Below are 26,457 nucleotides of genomic sequence, written 5' to 3'. Positions count from 1 at the left end.
GCGCGTTCATTTTGAAGTGAATGGAGTTGAAAATGTTATTCTGCTCCCAAGGCCGTGAGAAAAGTGTTTATACATCGTCTGGTTAGTTCACTTTCACAACCATCTTCCTGCAGCAGGCGCCATTTTCTTAATATAGCCAAACCACCTGCAGTTTGCATATCCCAGTGTGTATGCATGTTGATGAGATGTTGGCCATGGATACTTTGGCAAGATCACTGGGATACCACAGGAGTGGCCGTGTGTGTGCCTCCTGGGCCTCCCCCGCTGTAACACGGGCTCAAAATGTCGGTGTAGACCTGTAGATATCGTGTGCGACTGGAGTCATTCATACTGTGAAGGTTTTAAAGGTTGGGTCAGAGGTAGGGGTGAGTGGGTGAGGAAGGTTTGTTTTCCGAACAGGACTGAATATACTCTCCTAGGGCTCAAACGATAACTGCACGTGCTCTCTCTTTCACGGTTTTTTGTTGTGATTGTGATAATATGACAGTCAGTCTGACAGATGCTTGGATAACTGAGAGAGAGAGAGATGGAGAAGAGAGCGGGAGAGAGGGAGAGGGTATGTCTAGAGCAGGGGTGGGCAATTAATTTTCTTAAGGGGCCGCATGAGAAGTGGGAATGGTTTTAGAGGGCCGGACTAATATAGTTAACTCAGTTTTACCCAATACTTTATATATAGTATATATACTGGAGGGCGGACCAGCGAGCGGGCCGGTCAGAGACAGGAGGCGGGCCGGATCCGGCCCGCGGGCCGGCGTTTGCCCAGGTCTGGTCTAGAGCCATGTCATCGTCATAAATGTTTCCCGATATACCCGGCGAGACGACCAGACCCATCGAGACAAGAGCTTACCAATGGTGCTAGACGCCAAATGGTCGGAGGTTTAAATCTAGTTCCGAAGAACCGGAATGAACTTGCGGGTACTCTGGCCAAATTGTCGTTCGGAGAATGAGTGTGCATGTTTGTGTGAGAGAGAGATGGAGAGAGAGAGATGGAGAGAAAGAAGGTAAGTTATTGGGTATGAACGACCGAGCTCTGGAACTGACAAGTGGAGCTGATGGCTTGGCTTCAGACCTCGCTGTTCAGGTGATGCATCAGATGCTCGAGGGAATGTCTGTATCGATCTACGTGTGTTACGTAACCTTGTCACGTGACATCATGGTCAAAGGGAGCGAAACCAGCGAGACGCATATTTTTTTTTTTAAATGGTCGCATTCTTCAAGACACCTTAATCTTCAAGAAGTGACTTAAATAAGTGACGCACAGCTAGTCCGGTAATGGGTGACGTACATCTTAGTTGATAAGTGGCACTCGACTAGTTGAATAAGTGACGAACTAGTCAACGTTTACCACAACTAGTCAGCTAATAAGTTACCTACAGCCAGTCAGCCAAAAGGCGATGTACAATTATTTCTCTCAGAAGTTACAACTAGTCACCTAATAAAACGTGGCATGTCTGAAAACAGACCAGCTACCCGTACTCTGGTGCAGGGTACTTCACTTGACAGATTCCGTTCGTGATTCTGCGAGATGTTTGTATAAAGAACCAGCGAGAGACAACTCACACCGATTTTCCTTCACATAAAGTGAGGCAGAGGTGGAAGTTGGCAGTTCTGCTTCTGGAAGAGACGTAGACAACTGTCACGTGGTTATTTTTAAACCTGCTTGCGTCAGCACATTTTCCATTTTCCTCCCCGAGCCTCGCCACCAGATGCTGGTCCCCAGCGTGGAGAACTCGAGAGAGGAATGTTAGTGCTAGGCAGGAGTTGTCTGACGGTGTTGCTAGGCAAGATGCTTCTCGCGCTGCTGCTCGCGAGAGTACGAGAGAACCTCACCTGTACTCTCACCTGTACTCTCGCTCCGACGGCGCGTGGCCTCCCCCCTCTCTCTCCCTCTCCCAAAGTCAGATTATTATCTCCCTTGTGGAGGGCTTCATCGGGAGTAGCAAGATCTGGCGAAGAACCCTCGTGAAAATTGCGTTGGACGGATGGCTGACTGGGGGGAAAAAAGTTAATAACGTGAATAGTTTTCCCAAAATTCTGATGAACTTGGATGTCGAACATACCTCGTGCATAGTTGGGTTTGGTTTTGTTTTTCTTCTCAGACGTGACCTTGTCTCGTCGTGAAACGTGGTCGAGTCAGGGGTGAGGTGCGGCAATTCGACCGTCAGACATGGCGCTGATTGATGTTGTGAGTCTGACGAGTGTTTCTCATCCAACAACTGCGCAGTTAAAGCTCACACTTTCTCGAGCTTTCTGAGAGTGCGGCGCCTATCTCATCTTCGAACCATCTACCCACACCCGCAACTTGATCAAATCACGGGGCGTTTATCTCCGTATGTATACGTCCGGGGTCAAACTGGAGAAATAAACACGGGGGTTCCACGACCTAGCCACCTTCTTAGTGAGCGGGACTGGTATGTTGTTTTGGTGGGAAAAAATTCCATTTCGAGTTGATTTCGCACTACGAGGAGAAAGACAGAGGGGAGGACACCGGAGAATCAGGAGAAAACTCCTGACAGCTGGCATGTCACAGAAAAAAAGTGCCCCGAGGCGAATTTGAACCCAGGGCCTTTCAGTGCAGTAGTGAACCACTACACTTCCAGGAACCAACCTTTTCGACGCCATTACTGTAATCAATAAGCGATAAATCCCCCAAACTCTTCCCCATCCCTTGAAGTGGTAAACGTGGATCTTGCAGCTCAGCTCGCCATTTCTTTAATTACCTCCCTTGTAGATAGCGTCCTTTTGAGGACGCCTCAACGGAACTACGCGGAAATGTGTGAATCCGTCTGTTCATTCCTTACATCCTGCCTTTCATCGTCTGCTTCATGCAGCAGGTTACGGATAGCCGAGGTCAGTGTTGACGTCACACCCTCGACTTGCTGTGAAATGACGAGAAGAAGGCGTGGGAGGAGGGCAGAAGAAACGAGAAGGGAAAAGAGAAAACAGAGAAAGGCCAAACACTCCGAGAAGGGCAGGAAAACAGCAGAGGATCAAAACGGCAAACTGCGCTCCCCCTCGTAATCTGTCCGAGCCACCCGGAGTCGTGAGGATTCAGTGACGTTTGTTCTAAGGTTCCCACCCTCTTAGGGACACGAAACGATGACCCGGGTTTCTCTCATTCCTGTTGGTGAACCCTTTCCATCATCTCGAACATTCCGCCCGACTCTTACCCTTGTAGTGCCATGAAGGAGGTGAAGGAAAGTAGAGATGGATGGGTGAATGTTAAACAGATGTAAACGAAAATCAAGAAATGGGGGGGGGAGGGTCAGCGTCACGTGACCCAGTGGTGTATTGCGTGCCATTAAAGAAGTCACGTGTCATTGCTGTGACTTGTCATGGAAGTTGTTTAATATACAGCAGTGACGTATCCTGCAGCCATCTCTCTCACAGGGGGATGGTTGTGGTGATAAGGATGGCGGATCTGTAACCCCAAGGAATATCGTTTACCCAAGGAATATCGTTACTCGCTGGAAATCCTTAGGTTGCCATTCCGGTTCCTATCGTTGTGGACCGTACAAGAGTTGTACACCGAGATCATCAGCCGATGTCCACTGTCTTTGTTTCCACGAAAGGATCTCTTCAGTCCTTCTGGTCCTTAGCTAAGCCTGGGATAACCTTACCTCTGCCTCGTAATTACGACCCCAGGGCCCCACGACCTTCCCTGGCCGGCCGGTTAGCACGAAGCAATCAACTAAAATGCTTTGGAGAATGCTGCCTTGTTAACCACTCACAATGCTTATATTTGACGAGCACTCTAGCCGACTGAGTGGAAAGAAAACTGCAGTAGAGATCAGTGAAGGCGAAACAAATTAATTGACATCTGAGGACCCACCTCCATTGACCGGGTACAGAGCTCGCTGATTAAAATTGAGATTCGACTTACAGCGTGAAGCGATGTCCAAAGGTTTTCATTTCTGAAGCCTCTTGGAAGAGAGAGAAAACTCTGGTTAAGTATCTTGCACCATAAAAAAAATCTTTTTAGAGATAATTTAGTAAAGCCTGCTTGCTAGCACTCACCCTTTGAAGACCATCAAGCTGAACGAGGTGAGGGGATTAAACAACGAAATCCTATCAGAGACGGGAAATACAATTTTCACAACATACCCTAGTGAAAAAAAAATAATCAGGTAGGACCACCATCCAAATGCACCCAAATCCATCCTTTTTTTTTTTTTTTTTTTGACCACTTAATAAAGTGTCGCCTATAATTCTCTCTTGAAAATTGCTTTTCTACCAAATTAGTGCCTTGGTTGTATTGATCAGCTCTGAACGAACCCCTCCCAACAATGGCGAGCCCCAGTTGTGATATATTAGCGGCCTGATTGATACCTGGCAGTGGTTCTACAAGAACGAGTTGAAATTTGTGAAGTAGGGTAGGTGGGGTGAGGATGGAGGAACAGAGCCAGGTACACGTAGTCATCGACGTTGATGTAGGCGCCACATGACTAACCCTCAGTCAACACCAGCTTTCACTTTACTTATGTTCTAATTCGTTTTGGTTTAAAATATCTAGTTATAAATAACTGGTTACTTACCATCGCCTCTAACTCCCAACCTCGAGGTGGTCGTCGTGTCGTTGCGTGACCTCATCGACATCAGCCAACGATCGCCTTCTCCCAAACGTTTGCATAATGGATCTGAAGATTGTGCCAGACTGCTTAGAATGGCAGTTAAGAGAGGATGAGATGAATGGACAATGACAAGAGTTGCATTTTTTGGTCAGATGGTACCTCGTGAGTCACAACTTAGAGTCAAGTCTGTTTTCCTTTACGAAAGAGTACAAAACATGGCGGCCTCCGAGGACCTCAATTAAAACCAGAAATCTGAAGCAAAATAGAAGTTTGAACCTCTAATTAAGCTGGTTGCCATTTCACTTGATTTATAGTCAAAATTCGTTATGTTTTTCATTATGTTCGCCAGATTTTTACTTTAAGTATTTACTCTACAGGACCATCGTAACTGGACAAGTATGTGACTCATTCGAAAAATGTTCATGTATCCTACGAGAAAAACCGTTTTTCAAACACGAAATTTTGACAGTAATATGTGTTCTGTTTATTTGACCCTTAAAGTCTGGGTCTCGAACCGAATGGGGGGCAGCTTTTATTTTTTTAAAGTTTCCTGTCAGACATTTTGACTTGCCACTGTTGGAGGATTTGACAAACTCGTTGTCGGCCAAACTCAACATTTGCGTGCGTCTGGGTGCATCGGCTTATTGCGTCTGCGCGGGAGGAGAGGGGAAGGGGAGGGTGAGGCAGGGCTCCCGGGGGAGGTGGCAATGAAGTGCGAGGTGACCCCGAGCTGGCACGCACCGCATGTTGTCTGCACCTGCAGAACGCGCGTGCGACAGCTGCTGCTGCTGCTGCCTGCGGGTTGCCTCCGGGTGCAGGCATCATCATCGTCATGTCGTCATGACCGGTTGTAAGAGCACCGAACGATACTTCCACCATCTCACCCACTTTGTCTTCCCTTCTCCGCGCCGAATGACAAGCCAGTACATTCCTTCCCCATTCTTCTGCCACTTACCCTCCACCTTGTTCCCTGCGAGATGATAATAATATTAGTTGATACTTATTAGACGCAGAATTAAAAAAAAAATTTTTTTCAAGAACGCATATCTAACATAGACTATGATACAAACTTTTATTTTGAACAAATGCACCATATATAATCCACATGCAAGAAATTAATGTCAATAGAAGTTAATCAAAGTCCTTGCATGTAACAACTGAATACGAAAATCAGGTTATGAATAAAAAAGATAATTACTGATAAGCCGTGAGGGGCATCTGAACTTAAGTGGCTCATCGTGTTAAGGTCATGATATGGCATGGCATGACATTCAACCGACTGTTACCTCCTCTGATAAAATCAGGTAGTCTTAGTAATAGAGAAAATTGTTTTAACTACAGGCCTGGCATCAGTGCCCAGCTGCACAGACTGGTGATTGTTTAGTCATCAGTCCAGCATCCTAGTCTGGTTGTAAGGAGTCGATGGCGTACATACTTTGTAAATAAAATAAAAATATAATTTATAGAAGTATATTACTTCTATAAATTATATTTGTTGTGAAGTCTTAGTTATGTAGATGTTAGGTTTGTGAGAAGTGACACGTGTGTGTGATGGAGGTAGGGGGTCAGGATAGGAGCCTCTGCGCATGCGTGACCCGGCTTACAGGGTCAGACCGTTGACATTTCACATGCAATCTCTGAAACAAACGCCGGGCTATCGAATGATATTTCCATATGTTGACTCCGAGCCATCATTCTGATCTCCAGCTTGTGTGACGTCGGCAAGGACGAGGACCATGTCACTCCAACAGCTCGTCTGCCTGCTAGCCGCCATCTTACTTGGCGCTCCGCTGGCTCCCAGACGATTGGATTATGGGAACGGATCGTTAGAACCATTATTTGTGTGTCCGAAAGCCTTCGGGCCAACGGGGCCGAAGTCTCGGCGAAGGAATCTCCTTTACAATGCAGATTTTGCCCGCTTTGGAGAGGCTGTGCTCAGCCAAAGGCGAGGGGAGGTCACTCCAGGGAATACCGAAGGACCTGCTGGGGTGCCCGGCCAAACGAGGAACCTCTGAACAAAGCGTAGCCGGGACTTCAGAAATAATTTACAGCGGCTTTGTGTTTTATGCGTACTAAGGTGGTGGGGAATACTAGGGTCAGGTCAACGCCATTGGCTGCTACAGCTTCCCTTGGCCGAGGGCGACGTCTTTGAGTGATTTATCTCCCCAGGAGTTATGCAGCGCGCCTAACGACCCTTGGGGAGGAGGGTTCAGACAAACTATCGGAACGGACAAGGATGGTGTGGGTAGATGTAAAATGCTACTGTATAAACGATCGTCTGTTCTGTATGAAAGTTGTATTGCACCTTGCATTTGCTTCTTCTGTAATCTTAACCTCCATCGAGAGCATAGTCCGATACCATATTCATCATGTGTACACGGTGGATTGCTGTCTGTCTGATTTATGACACTTTCCATCCTTACTATTTGTCCCTGATTCCTCTTTGTTGTCTTTTATGTTTTTTTAAAATTATTAGCTATTTGCTTAGTCGTTTCTCCTTTCGTCCTTCGTATTTTTGTCCATGTCTCCTACTTGTCCAAAGCGCTGAGCATGCCCGTTCATGAGTGTGATTATGCGCTGTATAAATCACACGTTTATTAGGTTATTAGTCCTTCACTTGGGGAAGGGGACTTCTCGGGGATGGGGATGCAGACCTGCCTTGTTGGCGTGAGTTCAGCTCTGCTGCGCTCCATCCGAGCTCCCCTGGTAACGCCTTGCCAGGTTCTGGATGAAGTGAATGATTGAATGCCTCCTTCGTCCACACCATCGATATGCGATGTGTATGTGAACTCTGTGTTGCGATGTGGACAAGTTTGTTAAATAATAATAAAAAAAAGTCGAGAGATGGGAGGAGAGCTGTTGCATTCCGGTGCCCCACTGTACCTTTGCTAAGATGCCGACCTCTGACCTTTGCTGCAGGAAGTGGAAATATGTCACACTAGCAAACACGCCCATCGGAGCAGGTGCCGCGCGTGCAACAATTGTCCCAGCATTGCGACAGGTCACGTGGTGATGTGCAGGGCTCGGTGTCTGTCACTGATTACTCGCTTCTGTCATTTCCTCTGCTTCCCCGACATTTCTCTTTCTTGAAATGTTTGTGTTTGTGTGTCTGCGTGTGGTTTAGAGAGAAGGAGGACACGGTTCTACCTCTAAAAGGCTTCACTATCCGCAGAAATGATTGGCAATAGTTATCTTGAAGTACCTGTATTATTGTGAGTTTTTAACTACTCTTACATGATAATTAAACGTAGGTAGATATAAGACTATCCCGTCACCACACAACCACCACCAGATACCATGCTACCACAAAGTTGTTCCGTTCTTTTTCTGCTGTTGCTGTTGCTGCTGTTTTTGTTTATTTTTATTTTTATTTTTTTAGTAATGTGTGTACACTTACTGCGCTAAGCCAGGGTTCCCTAACCGGGGTGCCTGCACTTTAAGGGGTGTGGGATGGAATTTCAGGGGATGCAGCAAAGGCTGGTTTATGTCGTTGAGCGACGAGTCGGGAATCATCACTCAGCCACCTGCCTTGAAAAGTCAGTTTATTCTGGCATCACGTTTTAATTTGTGGCTCTACTTGTGATATTACTTTGTAGGGTGGTGCGAACATTAATATCTTCCGGCGGTGTGAACCACAGTGAGAATTGTAGGTCGGGGTTCAGATTTCGTCTCCGGTTGAAGGATTTTCTCTTATGTGGCACCATGCTGCAGGACTGATCATGTTACCGTCACGTGACTTGGATTAAAATGCTCGGGACTTTGGTAGACGTGTGCAGCATTGTAAACATCACCCGCCCACCCGTACTTAACCATCGACACCCGAGGTTTTGTTCTTACCTGTTTATTGTCCCTGTGACTATGTTTGTGGGTAGTAACTAGCCTGTGTGTTGAATGCAAACTGATGATGATGCATGGTGAAGTGGGGTACCGACATCTTTACACGTCAGAATTTTCTTTATATTTTTTTAAAATAAAGACTACATCCTAACACGATTGTACCAAACACATTTTCATGCCCTCTATGATGAAAATCGCTGTTAGCATTTTTCCCTCGCAGCTTTTCTTCTCACAAGTTTTTTTCCGACATTTCGATTTTTGCATGTCCCCGAAAAATGCCTTCAGCAGACGACATAAACGAATTTTCAGAGGCGTTTGCAGAGCAGTGGGAATAAGACCCGGATGCATGCGTGCGCGCGCGCGCGCGTGTGTGTGTCCATGCATGCGTGCGTGCGTGCGTACTAAGAAAAAGAGAGAGAGACACCTCAGGTTCTTGTTATCTCACAGCTTAAAACGCAGTTACAGGGAGGAAGGTGTTCTGCGAGGAAAGCATCGTCGTTCCTGTATATCCAAAGCCAGTGTTATCTGCTCATCTCCTCTCCTCTTTTTTTCTGGAGTGCAGTGCAAAGAACAAGCGCGAGAGTTTATAGTAGATAACATAAGCGCGTTGAGCAACGGAGATAAGCTTCAGGAACTTGGCAGTCAGGTATGAAGTTATTTTGATGTGCCCTGGAAGGGACTGATGGTATGCAGGAGGTCTAAGGTCACAGACTTGTTTGCCTGTGGGATTTCCCAGGAGCCTCTTCGACAATCGCAGAGTAGGTATGCACGTGCTGTCCGTCTTCGGTACAACATCCGTGGATGACCTTAGAGTCTAGTATATACATTATTCTTATATATATATAACATTGGAATCGCTCTGCCCTCGGCGAAGGGCCATCTGTAGAGGACCGATTACAAAGGTCACCGGAGTTCAAACATTTTCAAGTAGGTTTAGGTCAAGAACAGACACCAGTTCCAAGTCTTTTAACATTGCAGTTCACATCTGAGTTTAGGATAAGAGGTAGAAACTTTAATTCCCGTGACGTCACAAATGTAAGCACGCTGATTGGTCGAGGCCTTATTAGTACACGCGCCAAGTTTTTACATTGTTGCGGGTTAAAGTGTGTATTTAAGTCAGTCAGAACTTTTTCAAAAAAAGGCCTTTTAGAGTAATTTTTGCAAGTTGGCGATATTGCAAACTAGATTATAAAATTGTTAGTTTCTAATTACGATGTAGCTTGAAGGTTAATGGTTTATCCTGATTAGCCTAGGTGACTCACACTCTCTCACAAACACACACTCCTTTTTTCTTTCTATCTTAAAGTCAAAGTCTCTCCCTTTCTCTCTCTCTCACATACACGCTGGGAGAGGCAATGTTTGCTCTGGAATCATAGGGGGTTATCGCAGGATTCCTGTCGGCAACTTGAAACGAGACATGTTTATTAAATGTCCGCAGGGCTGAGAGCACCACGCCTGCCTCTTTTTATTGCAGCTTATAGCCCACCACGAAGTGCGCCGCCTTTGGCCTCGGTAACAATTGTTTCAAATTGTTTCAACGTTTACGTCTTGGATTGTCGAGTCTTACAAGGAAAGAAGCAAAAAGGACTAAAAGGGGGGAACCTGGACATGCATATACATTTCTCGTACTTGACGTGGGCTCCACAATGCCTCCGTCTTCTGGGTATTCGTGACACGCCTGGGACGCAGCCCTCGGCATCTGTTCCCACTTTTTTTCCTCTCTCTCACTCCATCTTCTCTCCCATTTCTCTTCATTCCCTTCCTGTAGGAGAAATGCCTTCTGTCTTTTGTTCAAGAACACAGGCATTATACAACTCCTGCTGGGGCGAGATACATAGCTGCAGGTGCAGTCTCGTCCCTTACCCCTGGGGGGGAGGGGAGGCGCCTGTGTGCAGCATCTCTTCCCATTACCCCGGGGGAAGGTTCGGAGGACAAGGGAAAGGGGAGGCGTGTGTACTACCACCGACAGGTTGTAAGACCGCAGGAAACCACTCGAAGGGGATGGAGGTGCTAGCGCTCGTCGAAGAGAGATCCAGTGGACAAGTCGTTGGCCTTTTGGCATTTCCCATCCGGAGGAAGCGTCTGTGGCACCGAGGCTTTTAGTGATGCCTGACGAGCGAGAAGCTGGCGTGTCTTGAAGCTGCTATTTGTCAGTGTCCTGTCGGCTTGCTTTCGTCGGAGATTGCGACTTCCACCTGAGGGATCCCTCGCCTACGTTTGCTGATTTCCATTTATTTTTTTTCCTTCGGTGGCGAGGCCAGATTTTCTGAAAACATATCTCTTACGTGGCGTGCTTTTTTTTTTTTTCTCTCTCCTCTCCTCACAAACCCATCTTGCCAGTTGTGTGTGTGTGGCGGGGGAGGGGATTGTTGTTTTACACCGAGTCAGCAACTAAGGTAAAGCAGCCAGCCCTGTAAACAGGTGTCACATGCACAGACACAAGGGACTGTGTGCGGTGGTGGTGGTGATGATGGAGGAGGTGGGGAGCAGATAAAATACAGGTGACATTATGCTATGCAGGAGCAGCAGTTTTTTCTGTTTTTTCGTGTGGTTTTTTTTTTTGTTTGTTTTTGTTTTTTTTTTTTTTTTTTTGTCTTTTGTTGTTTGTTGTTTTTGTTTTGTTTTGGGTTTTTTTTTTTATCCCTCCATGTTCTTGCAAAAGTGGTAGTTTTTTCGTTTTTTTCGTATTTTTTTCTGATCCCTCTATTTTCTGCAAACCATATTTTCTCAATAGAAAGACACTTTATTACCTGTCATACCTCTGCCATTATTAATATTTCGTGCGCTCGGCATAATCCACTTACATATACGGGAAGGGCAGGTTACTGAGGGCGATGAGTACAGAATACAGCAAACTGTCACAAGACACCTAAACTCTTCAATCCAGCATGATGATTTTGCAATTGCGGTTACGAAAAATAAAAGCACCCGAAATGACCCTCTTAACTAGACACATTGTCGAATATTTGGTCTTATATCTGGCAACATTTTTCTGTGACAGTGATGTAATACTTCCGAGACGGGTTTAAAGCCCATATACAAGTCAGAAAAATATGCGTTAGTCACATGTTTCGCAATATGTGTCCGGTTGGTGCCTTTCCATCCGGTGACTCAGTGCCTGCCGGTGAGCCAGACATGCGTGTGTCCACCTTCATTGCGTTAATCATTTGTTTACACGGCTTTGCCTTAGTTACTGGCTCGGTGTAAAACACTGTTCCCCATCCCCCTCCCTTGATGAAGAGGAGAAACTGCTGTCAAATGTTTCTGCGGAGGAGGTGAGCGACCCCTGACCTCTGCTGACGTTCTGGTGGCGCTCCCGTCGTCAGAGTGACATGGGTACCCGCACTGAGATGTCGGTGTCGGCTCTTGTTTGACCATCCTTGTGGTCAAGGGAGCGACAGTAAGATAGAACATTGCTGACATTAATTGCCTTCTCTTTAATCCTTTATCGCCGACATTAAAAATTGTGAATGTGAAAATCTTGGTGGATGTACACGTTTTATAGAAGTCCGAAACTCTTTTTATCGCTTGGCCATCCTGAAATACGTGTGTGTGTGTTTGTTTGTATTTTACAAGACTCCGACACGCACACACTTTCTCTCTCTACAGCAAGAACGTTGCTGCAGGGCTTGGTTTCAGGTGAGTCAGGTGTTAGCCGGCAGGTGCTGTGAGTGAGAGACTGTCGTCACCTGCAGGTGCAGCCGTTGATCATCCTCAGACTGAGAACGTCGCTGGCCTTGCTCCATGATGCTCATCCTTACGGACAAGTGTCAAAACAGAAGAAATTAATTTTACCTGAGACAAGTTTCCTTTGTGTAAATCCCAGTAAGACACATTCTCGAGGATTAGAAATAAAGAGAGAAAGAGAATGAGTGGGTTGGTTGGTTTCTGATCCGTTCATGCGCATGCGCGTCCGTACATTTCTGAACATTTATTTGTAAACACTTATGTAAAGGGTCTCATCCAAATGTGATAAAATCAAGTATCCGGGTATTCACAGGGGTGCACACGCACAATGTTCAAGAGTTGGTTTAATCACATTGTCTAACCGTTTGGCCAAAAATATTGGGGACTGGCTCCTCAGATTTACTTGCTTGTTGATGCTGACATTAATACTGAGACTTGAAGCTTGTTGAGGCTGACATTATTACTGACATGGATGTTAATAGGTGGACTTGCTGTCTGTCTGCCGAGACCAAGACTTAGCCTCTTGTGAAGTTCTCCGCTGTTAGTCTCGGCGAGCCTACAATGAATTTGACTAAACCGGAAGCTTTGTAGTCTTATGCCTCGTTTTCGAACTCCCGGCGCCAAATCGTTTCAAGACACCCATTGGGTGATTTTCTTTCTGTGATTATAGGACCACGCACGCTTGTCTGTAGGATCATGCATGTTCCTATGCGATAGGGGGAGCGACTGGTGCCTCAGTGTTGTTCCTGCTACTCCACTGGCAGAAAATGATGGATTTGAAGGACTGTGGTATCTGTGGTGTCAAAATGTGGAGATTGGGGGAGGACGAACGTGAATAAAAAGTTGTATGTGGTACAAGAAAGGGAAGGGCGGGTCCCATCCGCCCACAGCGCCCCCTGTTGTCGGTTGATCGTTTCTGGTGATGAAAGATGTCTGAAGACGTTGAGTGGAAATGTAGCTTAGATACCGTGTGCCATATTTTAAATTGTTATCTTGTAAAGTGTAGCAGCAGCAACAGACAGGAGTTCTAGAAATTTAAGAGATAAAGAGGCGGAAGTCTGCGTGGGAGGATGTGCAAAAGGGAGAGAATCTAAAAGGATAGAAATGTGTTAAAAACTACCTTTCAAACCATGGACGTGTACATGTGGATTGCTGTCTGTCATGTCTTGTGATTGGTTTTACTTTACTACAAAGTCTCCGGGATATGGTTCTTGTTGCTGAAACTGCATTAAACAACAACCCAGCCATTAAGTCGGAAGAGCCATGCTTGTTCCTACATCAATATATTTCAACGGAAAATTCTTTCTCTCTTTCTCTCACGCACACGTGCGCACATACAAACAAGAAGCGGGTACGCAGTTCTAGGGTGTCACAGTTAGCAAACTCCGGGTGAGCACTGTTCACAGCCTCAAGTCGCCCGCCTTTTACTCACTCCGTAAATTCGATGTGTGCTTGACACCGTGGGGCTGGTCGATGGTGAGTTCATTTCACGGGATGTTTGCGACGATTGATCTCCTGTATTGACAGCCCCACTCCCATTTCAAACCACCCCTTTCCCCCAAGCTCTCTTCTTCTAAATCCAGCCCGCGTGTACAGATGGTCTCAGTGAAAAGCTGTTTGTTCTGTAGTACTTCTCGAAGACTTGATTTCAATGTTGTTGTTGTTGTTGTTGTTTTTGGTGGTGGTGGTGGTGGTGGTGGTGGTTGGTGGTGGTGGTGGTTTTTTTTTTTTTTTTTTTTTTTTTTTTTTTTTTTTGTTTGTTTTTTCATGGCATTGTGAAAGTGTGAAGGTGATTGTGGGACTGTATGCGATTCGGCAGGGAGCAGTTCTCGGTGTTAAGACTCTGTGTGTGTGTGAAGTGTGTTTTTATTAAGTGTAAAATACTGTAGAGTGATGGGAAAGGGTGGAGACAAGGTAAAGGTGGCCAAACCAGGGGAGAGGGGAAGTTCATCAAGTCACACAAGCAGGCGCTAGTGAAATATTAATGGCGGCGTCACGCTCTACGCACACACTCTAGCATGGCGAGCACAGGACACTGTGATTTCATTCATTACTTCTTGTCTGCATTAAGTGTTCAAGAAAAATAAAAAATAAATAAAAATGAGCTTCACTAAGCTACTATCTGGCTTCTCTGAATCTTCACTGGAGCGAAAATATTCAGTCGGCCCTGCGTCGCAGAAGAGTTTCTCTGCGGGAGACAACTCGTTAAGGGTCGTGGTCTCGCAAACAAGAAGAGAAAAACTAATCCTCCTCTCAATGAACACGACGGTGAGAGGAGCGATGTCAAAGTGATGAGGTGTCTGCATGTGACCGACCTCTGAGTTTCAGGTATCATAAAGTCACCTGAAAGTGTTTGTGAGGAGCAATGTGAAAATGATGAGCTTGTACTTTTCTGGGTTTGTTATGGACCTTGGCTTTGTGGACATTGCATCTTGATGTCGCACTAACGACGCTGGAGGATCTTTAAACGAAGTTTAATCTTTATACTGTGACACTGTGCTAATACGAAATGCTTGTGGCAAATGGCAGAAAAACGAAAGTGCACTTACAGACGCACATTAGAATTGTAAGAAGGGAAGGTTAACGAGAATTAAAGTGATTGACAAGAAGTGTTGATGACATTCGAATCGTTTTAATGCACAGTGAAATGAAATATTAATTACCACTTAGACATGATAGTTTTTTTCTCTCTCTCGTTAGATTCTAGTTTCTTCCCTTTCTCACCCAAGTCTTATTTTTTCTACCTCCCTTTTCTCTCCCTCTCTGTGTATGTGTGAGAAAGAGAGAAAGACTTCAATACCTCTGCTACCTCCTCCCGACCCACCTCCTCCGTGTACTTTATAGTCTGCGTGAGGTCGGGTTTCCCGGCAGGTTACGGGTGGCAGGGACCTCGTTAACTTATCTAAAGGCTGATAAACCCGGAAATCAGGCCCTCCCACTCCCCCTGCAATGGCTTGAAACCCTGAGTGAGGACCTGATCTGTCGTTAAAAAAAATGGAAAATATATTAAAAAAAATGAAAAAGAATAAATTTAGTGAATACAATATATCTATTCTTAATCTATTTGTTTACTTGGATTAAGTGCGCGCGCTCGTGTGAGAGTATATATATGTGTGTGAGAGAGTGTGTAAAAGAAAGTATGTGTGTGAGAGAGTGAATGTGTATGTCAGAGAGAGTGAGAGAGAGAAAGAGTGTGCGAGAGAAAGTGTATGAGAATACGAGTGTGTGAGAGATAAGAGAGTGTGCGAGAGAGTGAGAGAGAAAGAAAGAGTGTGTATGAGAGTGTATATGATAAAGTGTGTGAGAGAGAGAATGTGAGAGAGAGAGAGTGTGTGTGTGAGGCCGCTGCGAAAATAACTGTCAGGAGAGATTAATCTCGTGCCGAGCTCATGTCTAACTGCTCATCCCCTAGGGGTTGTACTTTAAAGCCCTGCTGAGTACACAAGCTTTTTACAGCGCACACAGCGGACCACCAGAAGGTTCTTTACACAGTATTAACATCATTAACCGTGATTACTTCCTGTGAACAGTTATTGATACTTTTAGTCTTCAAACCAGTTTCATGTATCTCAGGTCATGGACGACTTCATGACAGTTGCTGTCCTCAGAATTTGTCTTTCATTTGCGCATGCGCGTGCGTTAGACTGTGTAAACTATGCGTGTGTGTGTGCACTTAATATGAATAGCTTCTGAATAGACTTTGTACGATGTATGATGAAGACTATATACGATGTATGGTGTAGACTACGTATGTTACAACAGAAGCCATCGCTCGCCTCGCAGTGCACACTCATTCGCAGTCACAGCCGTAGGTCACGCGGGGTCACCGCGCGCTTTGCCAGGTCGTAGCTATTTGTCACCACCAGGTGGGCAGCTGCTGTGCGTCTTCTGCCCTCAAGGGATCCGTTAGACGGGTGAGGGGGGAAAGAGTCGTTCATGAACACGGGAAAGAATAAACACAGAGCCTACTGATAAACAAAATTCAAGATGTTGTATATCAAAGACGATTAAATACTCGGGGTGATTCGTCATCAAAAGGACACAACCTTTTTTTTTTCGAGTCTTTCTTTTTGCTGTTTATTTGTTTTTAGTGTACCAGTTGCTTTGAGGGGGTTTCTGTCTCGGGGATTTTCTTGTCTTTCACTTGGCAGTAAGAGAACAGTGTGTCAGGCCAATCCTTGTTCAGTTCACACTTTGTTGACCCCTGCTGACTCGTTCATAATGTCAACATGACAACAACAAACCAACCCACAGAAAGCCACCGCGAATGGTCACGGATATTCTAACAAACAGACGGTCCCAGTTCAGCCATGACAAAGTAAATGTATCCACGAGCATTATACTTAAAGTCAGTTTTACTTATTTCTTTCCATGATTTTTATAAGTTCGTACATCCAGAAGTGAGGCGGGAGGGTGGAGAGAATTCCCCCGGATTTTCGGAAAGACTTTCTCAGACCTCACCTCATGCCCACATTGCCTACCTTCCTCTTTTGTGAGTGTCTGTGATGTGGTCTGCTGACTATAACTACTCCGGGAACATTTCAAATACTGGCGAGTCGGTTTAGAAATCTGCCACCATTGCCTTTTATCGCCTGGGGCAGCTGCGCATGTCGGCGGCTGGCATCGGATGTGGTGAGCAGAGTTTGTCTCTGGACCTCCAAGACATGTCTGTGCTTCCTCCTTTCCTCTTCACTCCAACATGCTACATGGCTACCGGCACCACTCAACACCTGACCACCCAAAGAAAAGAAAAAAAGAAAAAAAAAATCCACATTCGCTGATATCCTGGATTGTTGAAAGCAGCTGGTGGAGGAGGAGAGGATGGGTTTGGTTAGAGGCAGAACTCCAGGCTATCCTTCTTACATCAGTTTCCAGGTGCATACGATGTTATAAACAAACATACACTCGGCATCGGATGCCATTGATCCGCTATCCATTCCTTTGTAAAACTGAACTCTCATGGCCTCTCTGTGAATCGCTTGTCTATCAAGACCGATTGAAAAAATTTATTCTCTTTACCTTGACATCAGTTATCTGCTTTAGTCGCCGAGACTTACAGAGTTTTATCTGGATAATTTGTGCCACCATAATCAATTGAACAAAGATGAGACCTCCCTGGAAGACGATTGTACCCGTGATTTTATGAGCTTTGTACTCCAGGATTCCAGGCTTCAATCTCTTGGCGATCTCAATGGATGGGGGGTTCAAAGCTGGGAGAGGGGGGCCAGAAAACGAACCCCAGACATGAGAACCTCAAAAGAACGGAAATCTCGTCTTTTTAAGGTCGAGCCGAGAATTAGCGAGATCGTGCGGTCTCGACCACAGCGCTCCGCCTTCTGTTATCTGTAGGAGTTGCATTACTCCTTCCCTCCTTCGTGCACATTATTCACGTGCTGCCCGTGATCTCCTCTACTCGCTTTGTCATTATCAGATCCGGTTCTCAGCGACTAAAGGGAAGTGACTAGCGAACGTTAATAAATCTTGACACCGCGGGAGTAGACTTGTAACCCTCGCAGGAAGTTCTGAGCATCTCAGAAACGGTTGAACTTAATAGTAAGACCAGGGTAAAGTGTGGTGGGATTCATGTTGAGGCTGTAATAACTAGTCAAGCCATGCATGCATCTGATTCTGAACTGATGAACATGTGGATCTGGCTTGAGAACATAATAACTGGGACCTACATCGGAGATGGGGGTTGGTGACCTACCTAACCCCTCCCCTCCTACCCTTGGTGGTAAAGCTTTGTTGTCTTCAGGATTTAGGTTATCAGTTTGACCTGCTTGTAACAGGCTTCCAAAGCTATGATGATCTTCTGGAAAGGGAGATAGTGTCCAAGGTGGTGAAAGTTTACCAGGATACAAACGTGCGATTGGCGGAGATGGAGAGGATGACAAGTTGTTCACAGGAAGCTCATTCTTACAACCCTCGCGTTGTGTAAATGTACTGTGAGTCGGAAACTTATCTCTGGCACGCTCGCCAGTAATTGTCTGTTTGCACGGGTGCGAGTCAAGTGTGTTGGAAAAGCTGAGAGCTCTTGAAAAACTCTCAAACTCTGATATGAAGCAGGTCATGAGAATGGTACACGTTAGTGAGAGAAACAGTAGCTCGAGGGTCTCGGGGGATGGCGAGGGTTGGAGGGGTGAAGAAGAGGTCGAACAAAAGCAAAACAAGAGAAGATAAATACTCGCCGTTAATTGCTCTTAGTGCCAGCCAAGAGTGACCGTGACGTCACCAGCCCCCCTTTGCACTCGGCTGCATCGTCTGATAACTCCTCTGGAGACCGAAGGCGACGAACCTCAAACATCTGTGAAACTATTGATAAGAACGAAGGAGAAAACTGAAGCCGGTTCGCATCATTGTCTGCGGTCGTGCAACTGCTGAAAAGATCGTTTACCCATTTTCTGCAAGAGGCTGCCATGTATTGTAATGACTGGTGTAACTACATTTCTGTAACAAGTAATGAGACTTAGGTTTGAATTTGAGAGCGAAGAAGGTCTTGGCGATAAAAACAAGACCGTTATATGAGGTCAAGAACTTTATACGAGGTTCAGGTTCTTGTGAGACCAACTCAATCCCACCTATCTCCACCCACCACCTCCACACACCAATTAATTAATTATATCGATACAAGTCCTGTCACCAGGTGTATTAAAAAAATTGACATCATAGACGCTTGCACGCCAACATTCCTATATACAGAATCATGCTTTTTCTGGATGTCCATGTCCTTCTTTGTTTCTGTATTTCATATCCACTTTGTCTCTATATTTTTTGTCTATCCTTTCCCATATTTTATGTCTACTTTGTCTTGTTGGCAGATCTGAACATGAGGACGTACCAGGACAACACCTCGGAGAATGGCTATTACCGGTACCTGACAGTGGATGCCGAGTCCGGCTACCTGTTCGTTGGAGCGATGTAAGTATTAGTCCGCCTGATCCTCAGACATAATAAATATTCCCATTTCGCCACCATCCATCCAACACAAATTGTTGGGTGAGAGACGAGGTCAAAGGGGTACATGGCTTCCATCAGTAAGGGAAAATAATTTCTCGCACAAACTCGTTATTGGCGAGGTTACAAGCGACGATTGTATATATACACACATTTAATATTTTAATTATTTGATTATTTTTCTCTCCAACCTCGTCACTTCACGAACCTTTTACAGTGAGCGATTGGGTGTTTTAAATGTTCACAGTAGGCAGTCTTCCGGTTGTATTGTAGCTGCACAGTCGGACCTCTGTGTCCCTCCCTAACTACTCGCTATCATTCAGATTTAAAAAAAAGGTCTCCGTTTCATTTCACGTTCTTAGAAGCTATTCCCCGGTGTATTTCCACCCGTGAGCCGTGATAATCAGTAAATGTGTTTGCATACTACGCTGTAGTGCCAGCTCCTGTCGAGCTGCAGCTGATATGCGCATGCCCATCGATCCCCACCTGCCCTCGGGACGTACTTCCGCCGGTAAAGCTTTCCTCCACACGGAAGATTTGCGTCTTGGTGGCGGCCACGCGACTGGAAATGTGATCTGTTAATATGATCAACGCTTGCAACAACAGTCAGGGTTCTTATCTACTGACGACTAGTGTTGCTGTCGTGGTATTCCTTTGCGGGTGAGGGGAGGTTGGGTAGATACCACCCCTCGCCGTCGACTCAACCTCCATCGTTCTGTCCTTTGTGTTTCCAGCATCAATACCTTTTCCAATTCTTTCTTTCACTCTTTAAAAAACAACTGAGGCTTGCAGGACAGCTGCGTGTCTTCACTCATCGTTCCATTCCTTCATTCATCGTCCTCCACCCTCTCCATTTTTTTTCTTGCCCTCGGCAGTTAGATGGACTTGTTTATTAGGTCTGTTAGCGCCATCTGTTAACTGTTGAGTTAACTAGCGGCTAGAGCTCGTCTCTTTAGCAGCCGGTAACGAAGGAGGCGGATGGCCTGTCGGGAAGGTGGGCGTGTCGTATAGCCTCTATCCCGCCTCCATCCTTCTGATGGTGGCATCATCATGGGACAAGTGACATTCTTCGGCGGTTCATCAAGTGGTGCGAAACGAAGGTCCATTGAAAGTCGGGAAACTGAAGTCTGTTGCTAGGCGCCACGTATGACAGCTGTCGCTGTTTGTCGGAAAATAAAGAGACCGAACCAAAATTAAATAATAATAAAGCTGCTCGTTGAAATTTGCGAGCGGTTGGCATGGAGTTAGAAAGCACTTTGTGTGGGATACCCAAGTGGTGTGATCAGGGATCCGAGGCAGGATGGAGGCTGATAGAGTTGATTTGCTTTTTAAAGATTGCTGCTAGTGTTCGTTCATTGCTTCCATTCATGGCTGACTAATGAAAGTTTAAAGTGAGGCCATTAGCACCATTAGCATGACAAGTGTCAGACGTTACCACCACTTTCGTTAAATAAGGGAAAACCACGATATTTTTTTCTCTCATTCTTTCTCTCTCTCTCTCACACACACACCTTCAGTCTTTACTTTCTATATGCCCGCGAGATGTTCTCATGTCCTCATCTGGAGTCGTATTCATGGAGTGAGTCTGCCTATCGGGGTAGCTATGAAAGCTCAGATTGCCGAGATCAGTGGGTTTCGATCCGCATCCTGCGTTTTGTCGGTAGTTGTAGAACCTTGCATGGGGCTCTCTCGGAAGGAGAGCAACCTCGGGGGCTACAGCATACCACCGAGGCATAGCTATGCTGTAGCAGAGTGAGGACTAATGGAAAGACCAAGAACCTCATCAGTCAGACGGACAAGACCAAACATGTTTCCTCTTTCTTTCTCTCTCGACAGCACTCTACTGTCCGCGCCACTGCTTTGACTGCCGGGAATGTCTCGAGCTCAGCTCAGCAAGAAAACGAGAATTTTGCATTATGTTTCCAATATCTGCCTGTCTATCAGTCTTTCTTCCAGTTTTCCATAGAAGAATCGGGTGTGTCAGGATGTCTCACCTGGCAGTACGATACACTTGTCTGGATGTATGGGCGAGCAGTGTGTTTTACATTCCCAACTCCCAAAGCCTGGTTATAGTTAGGGTATAGGTGTGTGTGTATGTGTGTGTGTACACGCCTGTCTGCACCAGGTGTCGTTCCTTAACATAATAATGGCACCAATAAATTGTTGTTAGACACTTGACATGTTAGTGCCACACTAGAAGAATACCTAAGCCGCGTTCCTTGTTATTTTTCAGGAATGCAATCCACGCTTTGAACTTGTACAATATAGAAAGTTCTTCAAGAGTAAGTATATTGCAAACAGCTTTTCTTCCTCTCTTCCTCTCTCTCTATCTGTGCGTGCGTGCGTGAGAGAGAGAGAGCATACGAGCTGGCACGTGTGTATAAAAATGAACTTTGTCGAGAGAATTCGGTCGTGTGAGCAGAGAGTGCATTCGTTTTCGAGAAGTCAGGGAGGGCGTAGGGTAGGGGGGGAAAAAAAGAAGCTATTGTAAGCCCGAAATATTTCTCGCGTGTGGTTTTGGTTATAACTCTGTTCTCTCCGTCTCCTGCAACATCTAGGTGATTCTTATCTTCGTGTCACCTACAGTAGGGTTACCCTCGAGCTTTTGTTGTTGGGACCAAAAGAATGCTTATTTATGGCTAGCGACTTGTCCCCCCAACCCTACACCGCTTACTGAAAACCTGTTGTGAACGCTTTTAAAGTCATATTTATCACTTCACATCTCCTGTTCGCGAATATAAAGACCAAAGAGTTATTTCTGAGGTACATGATATGATCCATTTCCTTTTGCAGAGATTTAAACAGGAGTTTAATGCCACGCCGCTGAGTGTATATCAGTGCAAAATACAAGGGAAACCAGAAGTGAGTCCTTTTTTTTTTCCATGTGGTTGCTTTTAACACATTTCTATTCCGTCTTTCATTATTTACCACCACCACCCCTTCCCCACCACACACACCACCCCTTTCCCCCACACCACCACCACACTCACACCACCACCCACCACCACCACCACCACCACCACGCCACACTTACGAGACCGCAAGCATCCCCCACCCCAGCGCTGACAAGCGAGATAATCTATAGACACGCAGGACAAAGCGCTACAAAGGTGAACATGAGATGTCCCGCGTGCAGCCACCCTTGACAAGACACCCGGCTTAGGGCAGTTGTTCGTCAGGGCGTGGAATAGAAGCATTTCCACCTGCCTGCACGGTTTGAAAATATTTCTGGAAGGTACGGCATGCCACGGGTCGTCTGCCTGGCGACTGTTGCATGACGGGAAAGTGGAGAAGCTAGTAAAGGGGTGGGGTGAGCAAAGGTAGATGTCATAAAATCCTCCTTGGCAGCATAGAACTATTTATTTATAAATTTATTTGTAAGTTAAAGCAGGCATTACAGATGCAAACTAAACATTCTTCGTCAAAAAAAAAAAAATGTTTTACTTATATACTGAAACATGGGAAAGGGGACAAACGAGTGCTTAGAGCACCGGGGCTGAAGTCGTACACTCAAGCAGATTCGGTACCCGATTATGTCCCACCCTCCACCGCTCCCATCATCTCGGCTGTTGACGTGGGGCTATTAGGGATGACGAGGCTGCAAGGGAGAAGAGATCACCACCCTCCAAAAAAAAAAAAATGTGGTCCTGAGATAAGTGTGGTCCCTTAACACCTCACTTGCCAACCACCAACATGTTATGACATTTTATCTTTACTAAAACTTTGCTACTCGCGTTCGATTCCAGTTAAGATCAGTTGTCCACCTTCACTTTTTTCCCATTTACTTTCATTTTTTCATACATTTATTTCCTTCGCTCTGATTTCCTTTTCTTCATCCCCATATTCCCGCTCCAGACAAGCAAGCATAAAAATGTTTTGCGAGCAACTGTCTTCCTGTTTCACACCCTCGCCCACCAAGCTGCTGATGACGAAGATGTCTTCGTGCCGACATCAAGTGAGACAGAGATCGGTGTTTGTTCTTGCAGATTCCAGACTGCCGGAACCATGTGCGCCTGCTAGTCCGGAATTCCAGTATTCCCAACACCTTCTACATGTGCTCCACCGGCGCTTTCCATCCCATGGCGTACCAACTAAAGGTGAGTTATAAGGCTACTGAGAGCTGGGGCCAAGCACTGCAGGCACTCGATTTTCTGTGAAAACAAGCGTTTTTTGTGAACACCCGTTATTGGCAGTGCGTCTGTGATGTTTGTCACGGCTTGTGCCTGAGTGTTTGTCTTTAATAACTGGATTTTTTTATCTTTGAGATGCGCAGATACTCTGGTATTATTTATGCTCCAGAAACTCCACGTGGCTTAAGCATTAAAAGACAAAAAAAAAAAAAAAGTGTAGACCACAGGTATTTTCAAAATCCGATTTTTGTTCCGTACGAATGATTTATCAAGATTAAAGACACACAGGAGAGCTTGGACGTTATTTATGTCTGTCCGAATTACACTTCATGAGAGATGGAGAGCAAGATTATTTAAACACATCGATAAATGGTTCTGATAACCTCTTTTCTGTTGACAGCTAGAGGCGAAAAACTCCCAGATTTCAAATCCTGAAGGAAGACATGGAAAACGCAGTGGGTATTTGTCCCTATGATCCAGCCGACAACACCACGGCTGTTTTAGTGGGTAAGACCCTCTTCTCACCTTCTGCTTTATCTCTGGGACTTAATTAAAATCCTTGGACATATTTGTCTATCACTGAGGAGCAAAGGGAACAAACCCTTGATGCAAGGGGCAAAGAATTAAAATTTTTTTTTTTCATCGATATCCCTCTCCAAGTTGCCAATGATCTCTTGTTACTCCTGTACACAGAGCGGGGGAACCCCGGGGGCATCCCAGCTCTGTACGCCGGAGGTGTGACGGACTTCATCAAGGCTGACCCCATAATTCTACGCCCTGACCTCTATCACCTCAACCGGTCGCTGGAGGTTCGTTTCGTGCGCACCCTGAGGGATAGAAGCAAGTGGTTGAACGGTTAGTACCGCATGTTCTCCATCTATAAACACGATTTGAAGATGTGTAAACATGTGTATCACACATAAAGCGCGCTTGTGATATATAACGTGATGTGTAAACATGCTTATCGCTCTGAAACATGCACGTGCTTTGTGGAAACATGGATTTGTCATGCATGGATGTCAACAAAGTTGTGATTTGTTATTGGGTGAGCTCACACTTTCAGACAGTTGCTGTCAACATAAAACGCTTAATGCTATGTATCACTGGCTTATACCAGTCTTTTACTTCGTCTGTCTCTCTATCCCCCTGTCTTCTCTTCTCCACCCCTATCACTCTTTGCACCAAAAACTTTGTTCCTGATCCTCCCAGGACTACGACTGTGTTAAAATTTTCTCTTCCCTCTCGCTCACTGTCACAAAATCCTGGTTTGTGGGTCTGTGGCAGTATTAAAATCTCTTCTCTCTCTCATTCATTGTCGCAGAACCTCAGTTCGTGGGATCGTTCGAGCTTCACGGGTATGTCTACTTCTTCTTCCGGGAGGTGGCGCTGGAGTACACCAACTGCGGCAAGAAGATCTACTCCCGTGTTGTCCGTCTGTGCAAGGTAAGTGAACCATGGCGACCCCTTGTCGCATCAGACACACCCGCGGACAGATGGATAGACAAAGAGCAGACGATGGCGGGTGGGACAGATTTTGGTGTGACTGTAGAACTGTGCATTTTGTTTGTTTGTTTGTTGTTTGTTTGTTTGTTTGTTTGTTTGTTTGTTTTTGACATGTTTTCTGAAGTAGATCGTAGATCGTACAAGTGTTCCAAAAGATATTTCGTTCTGAAATAAATCCTACAAGTGTTCCGATAAAGACAGGAATATATTGGTAGATAAGGGTGGAGCAAATTGCGCCGTGAAGCTATTTGAATTCAATACTTTTTAGGCTTGTCTTTATACTGTTTGAGTTAGATGCTAATACATTTATTCTAAATTGGCTGGTTTGTTCATTGGTTTGTTAGATAATTAATTATTCACATTACAGAACGACCAAGGTGGGCGCTATGTCTTGAAGAATGTCTGGACGTCGTTTGTGAAAGCTCGGCTTAACTGCTCCATACCAGGAGAGTATCCTTACTACTTTGACGAAATTCGTAAGTGTCCAAATGTACATAATTCGAAACTTTAACACTACCTACCTGGTCACTGACCATACTTTGTATATACTGCATAATGATCTTCTCTGTCTCTTACCACTATTTACATAGCTTTGTTGCTTGATGTGGACCGGACCAACTCCAGGTGCGTTTTCCACGGTTAGGCCAAGTTTTCTTGGCTCATCAAAACCTGTCTCATTCTGTTTCCACAAAAGTGTCCCTAACAGACTGTTTCATTAGTCTGTAATAAAGAACCTTGCCAAACCGACTGCGATTATTTCAAAAGACTTTGCTAAACTAGGGAGGACCGAGAATTATACTGACTTATGAAGCTTTCAGTTTCGTTTGGTAACATGTAGACAAGAGTGAACACCGATGGTTAAAGAAATTAAGTCTTATCTAAATATCTCTTATTGTTTTATCTCATTATAAATACCATGTCTTTATTACAGAGGATGTCTACCTGATTGGAGAAACGTTCTATGGCTTATTTACCACTAATATGTAAGTATTGAAACGTTTCAGATTATTTGAATGTAACTCGATCGATGCATTTTATTTATTTCTTCCTAGAAACTGCTATTCCTTACCTTTCCACCCATTCCTACCCCCGTTTCTACCCGTGTAATTGCTAAACTATCAACTGTTGGGTTATTATGCTTTTCCAGAGTTGTAATAAAAGTATAACAGGGGTTGTTCTCGCCTTGTGTTTTCTTTCTACAATCGATTTGCAGTTCAATAACTCGTAGAAAGTTGACGATTTTAAAAACATCTGTTTTTAATTCTGCTAAGTTCTGGATCTGCTTAAAGCACCTCGGACACTGGGTGCACTATCTCCTTGTCCGCCTTCTGCCCTGGTCCCACCCACAGCCCGGTAGAACATGAATATCTAGTGTCGATGTTGTTTTCTGTAAACAGCAACGGGTTAACTGCGTCGGCGATTTGCGCCTTCACCCTCAGTGACATGAACAAAGCATTCTGGGGGCCATTCAAAGGACAGGAGACGAAAAAATCCAACTGGCTGCCCATTCCAGAAAGTGAAGTGCCTGACCCTAGACCAGGGAACGTGAGTTTATAGATGTGTTTGATGTTTGTTGTTGACGATGATGATGACGCAAATGTTTTTGTATTTTGAGGGAAAGGAATGGTTTGTTAAGCAATTATTCTTCTTTGTTTATGGCTTGTGTTTTTCCCCTTGTTCTTCGTTAATGCTGTTTGAATTCTTCATCTCCTCTCATTTTCACAGATTTTCAGCGTTTTCATTTTCACTTCATAGTTTAAAAAAAAAAAAAGGAG

At 45.2% G+C, this 26,457-nt stretch overlaps 1 protein-coding gene across 1 annotated transcript in view; it reads left to right on the top strand.

Annotated features, from left to right (window-relative positions):
- The window catches only part of LOC112554393 (semaphorin-2A-like), a 58,364-nt gene that overhangs the window by 17,505 nt on the left and 14,402 nt on the right, over nucleotides 1-26,457 (top strand). Inside the window, 10 exon segments of the mRNA XM_025222152.1 lie at nucleotides 18,914-19,013; nucleotides 19,484-19,619; nucleotides 21,843-21,911; nucleotides 23,036-23,146; nucleotides 23,584-23,686; nucleotides 23,873-24,034; nucleotides 24,501-24,622; nucleotides 25,050-25,158; nucleotides 25,614-25,665; nucleotides 26,080-26,227. Coding sequence (XP_025077937.1) covers nucleotides 18,914-19,013; nucleotides 19,484-19,619; nucleotides 21,843-21,911; nucleotides 23,036-23,146; nucleotides 23,584-23,686; nucleotides 23,873-24,034; nucleotides 24,501-24,622; nucleotides 25,050-25,158; nucleotides 25,614-25,665; nucleotides 26,080-26,227 — 1,112 coding nt within the window.

Source organism: Pomacea canaliculata, linkage group LG13, assembly GCF_003073045.1.
Source record: "Pomacea canaliculata isolate SZHN2017 linkage group LG13, ASM307304v1, whole genome shotgun sequence".
Taxonomy (NCBI): Eukaryota; Metazoa; Mollusca; class Gastropoda; order Architaenioglossa; family Ampullariidae; genus Pomacea; species Pomacea canaliculata.
Note: the sequence above shows the minus strand (reverse complement) of the source record. Positions and strands in the feature narration are given on the sequence as shown.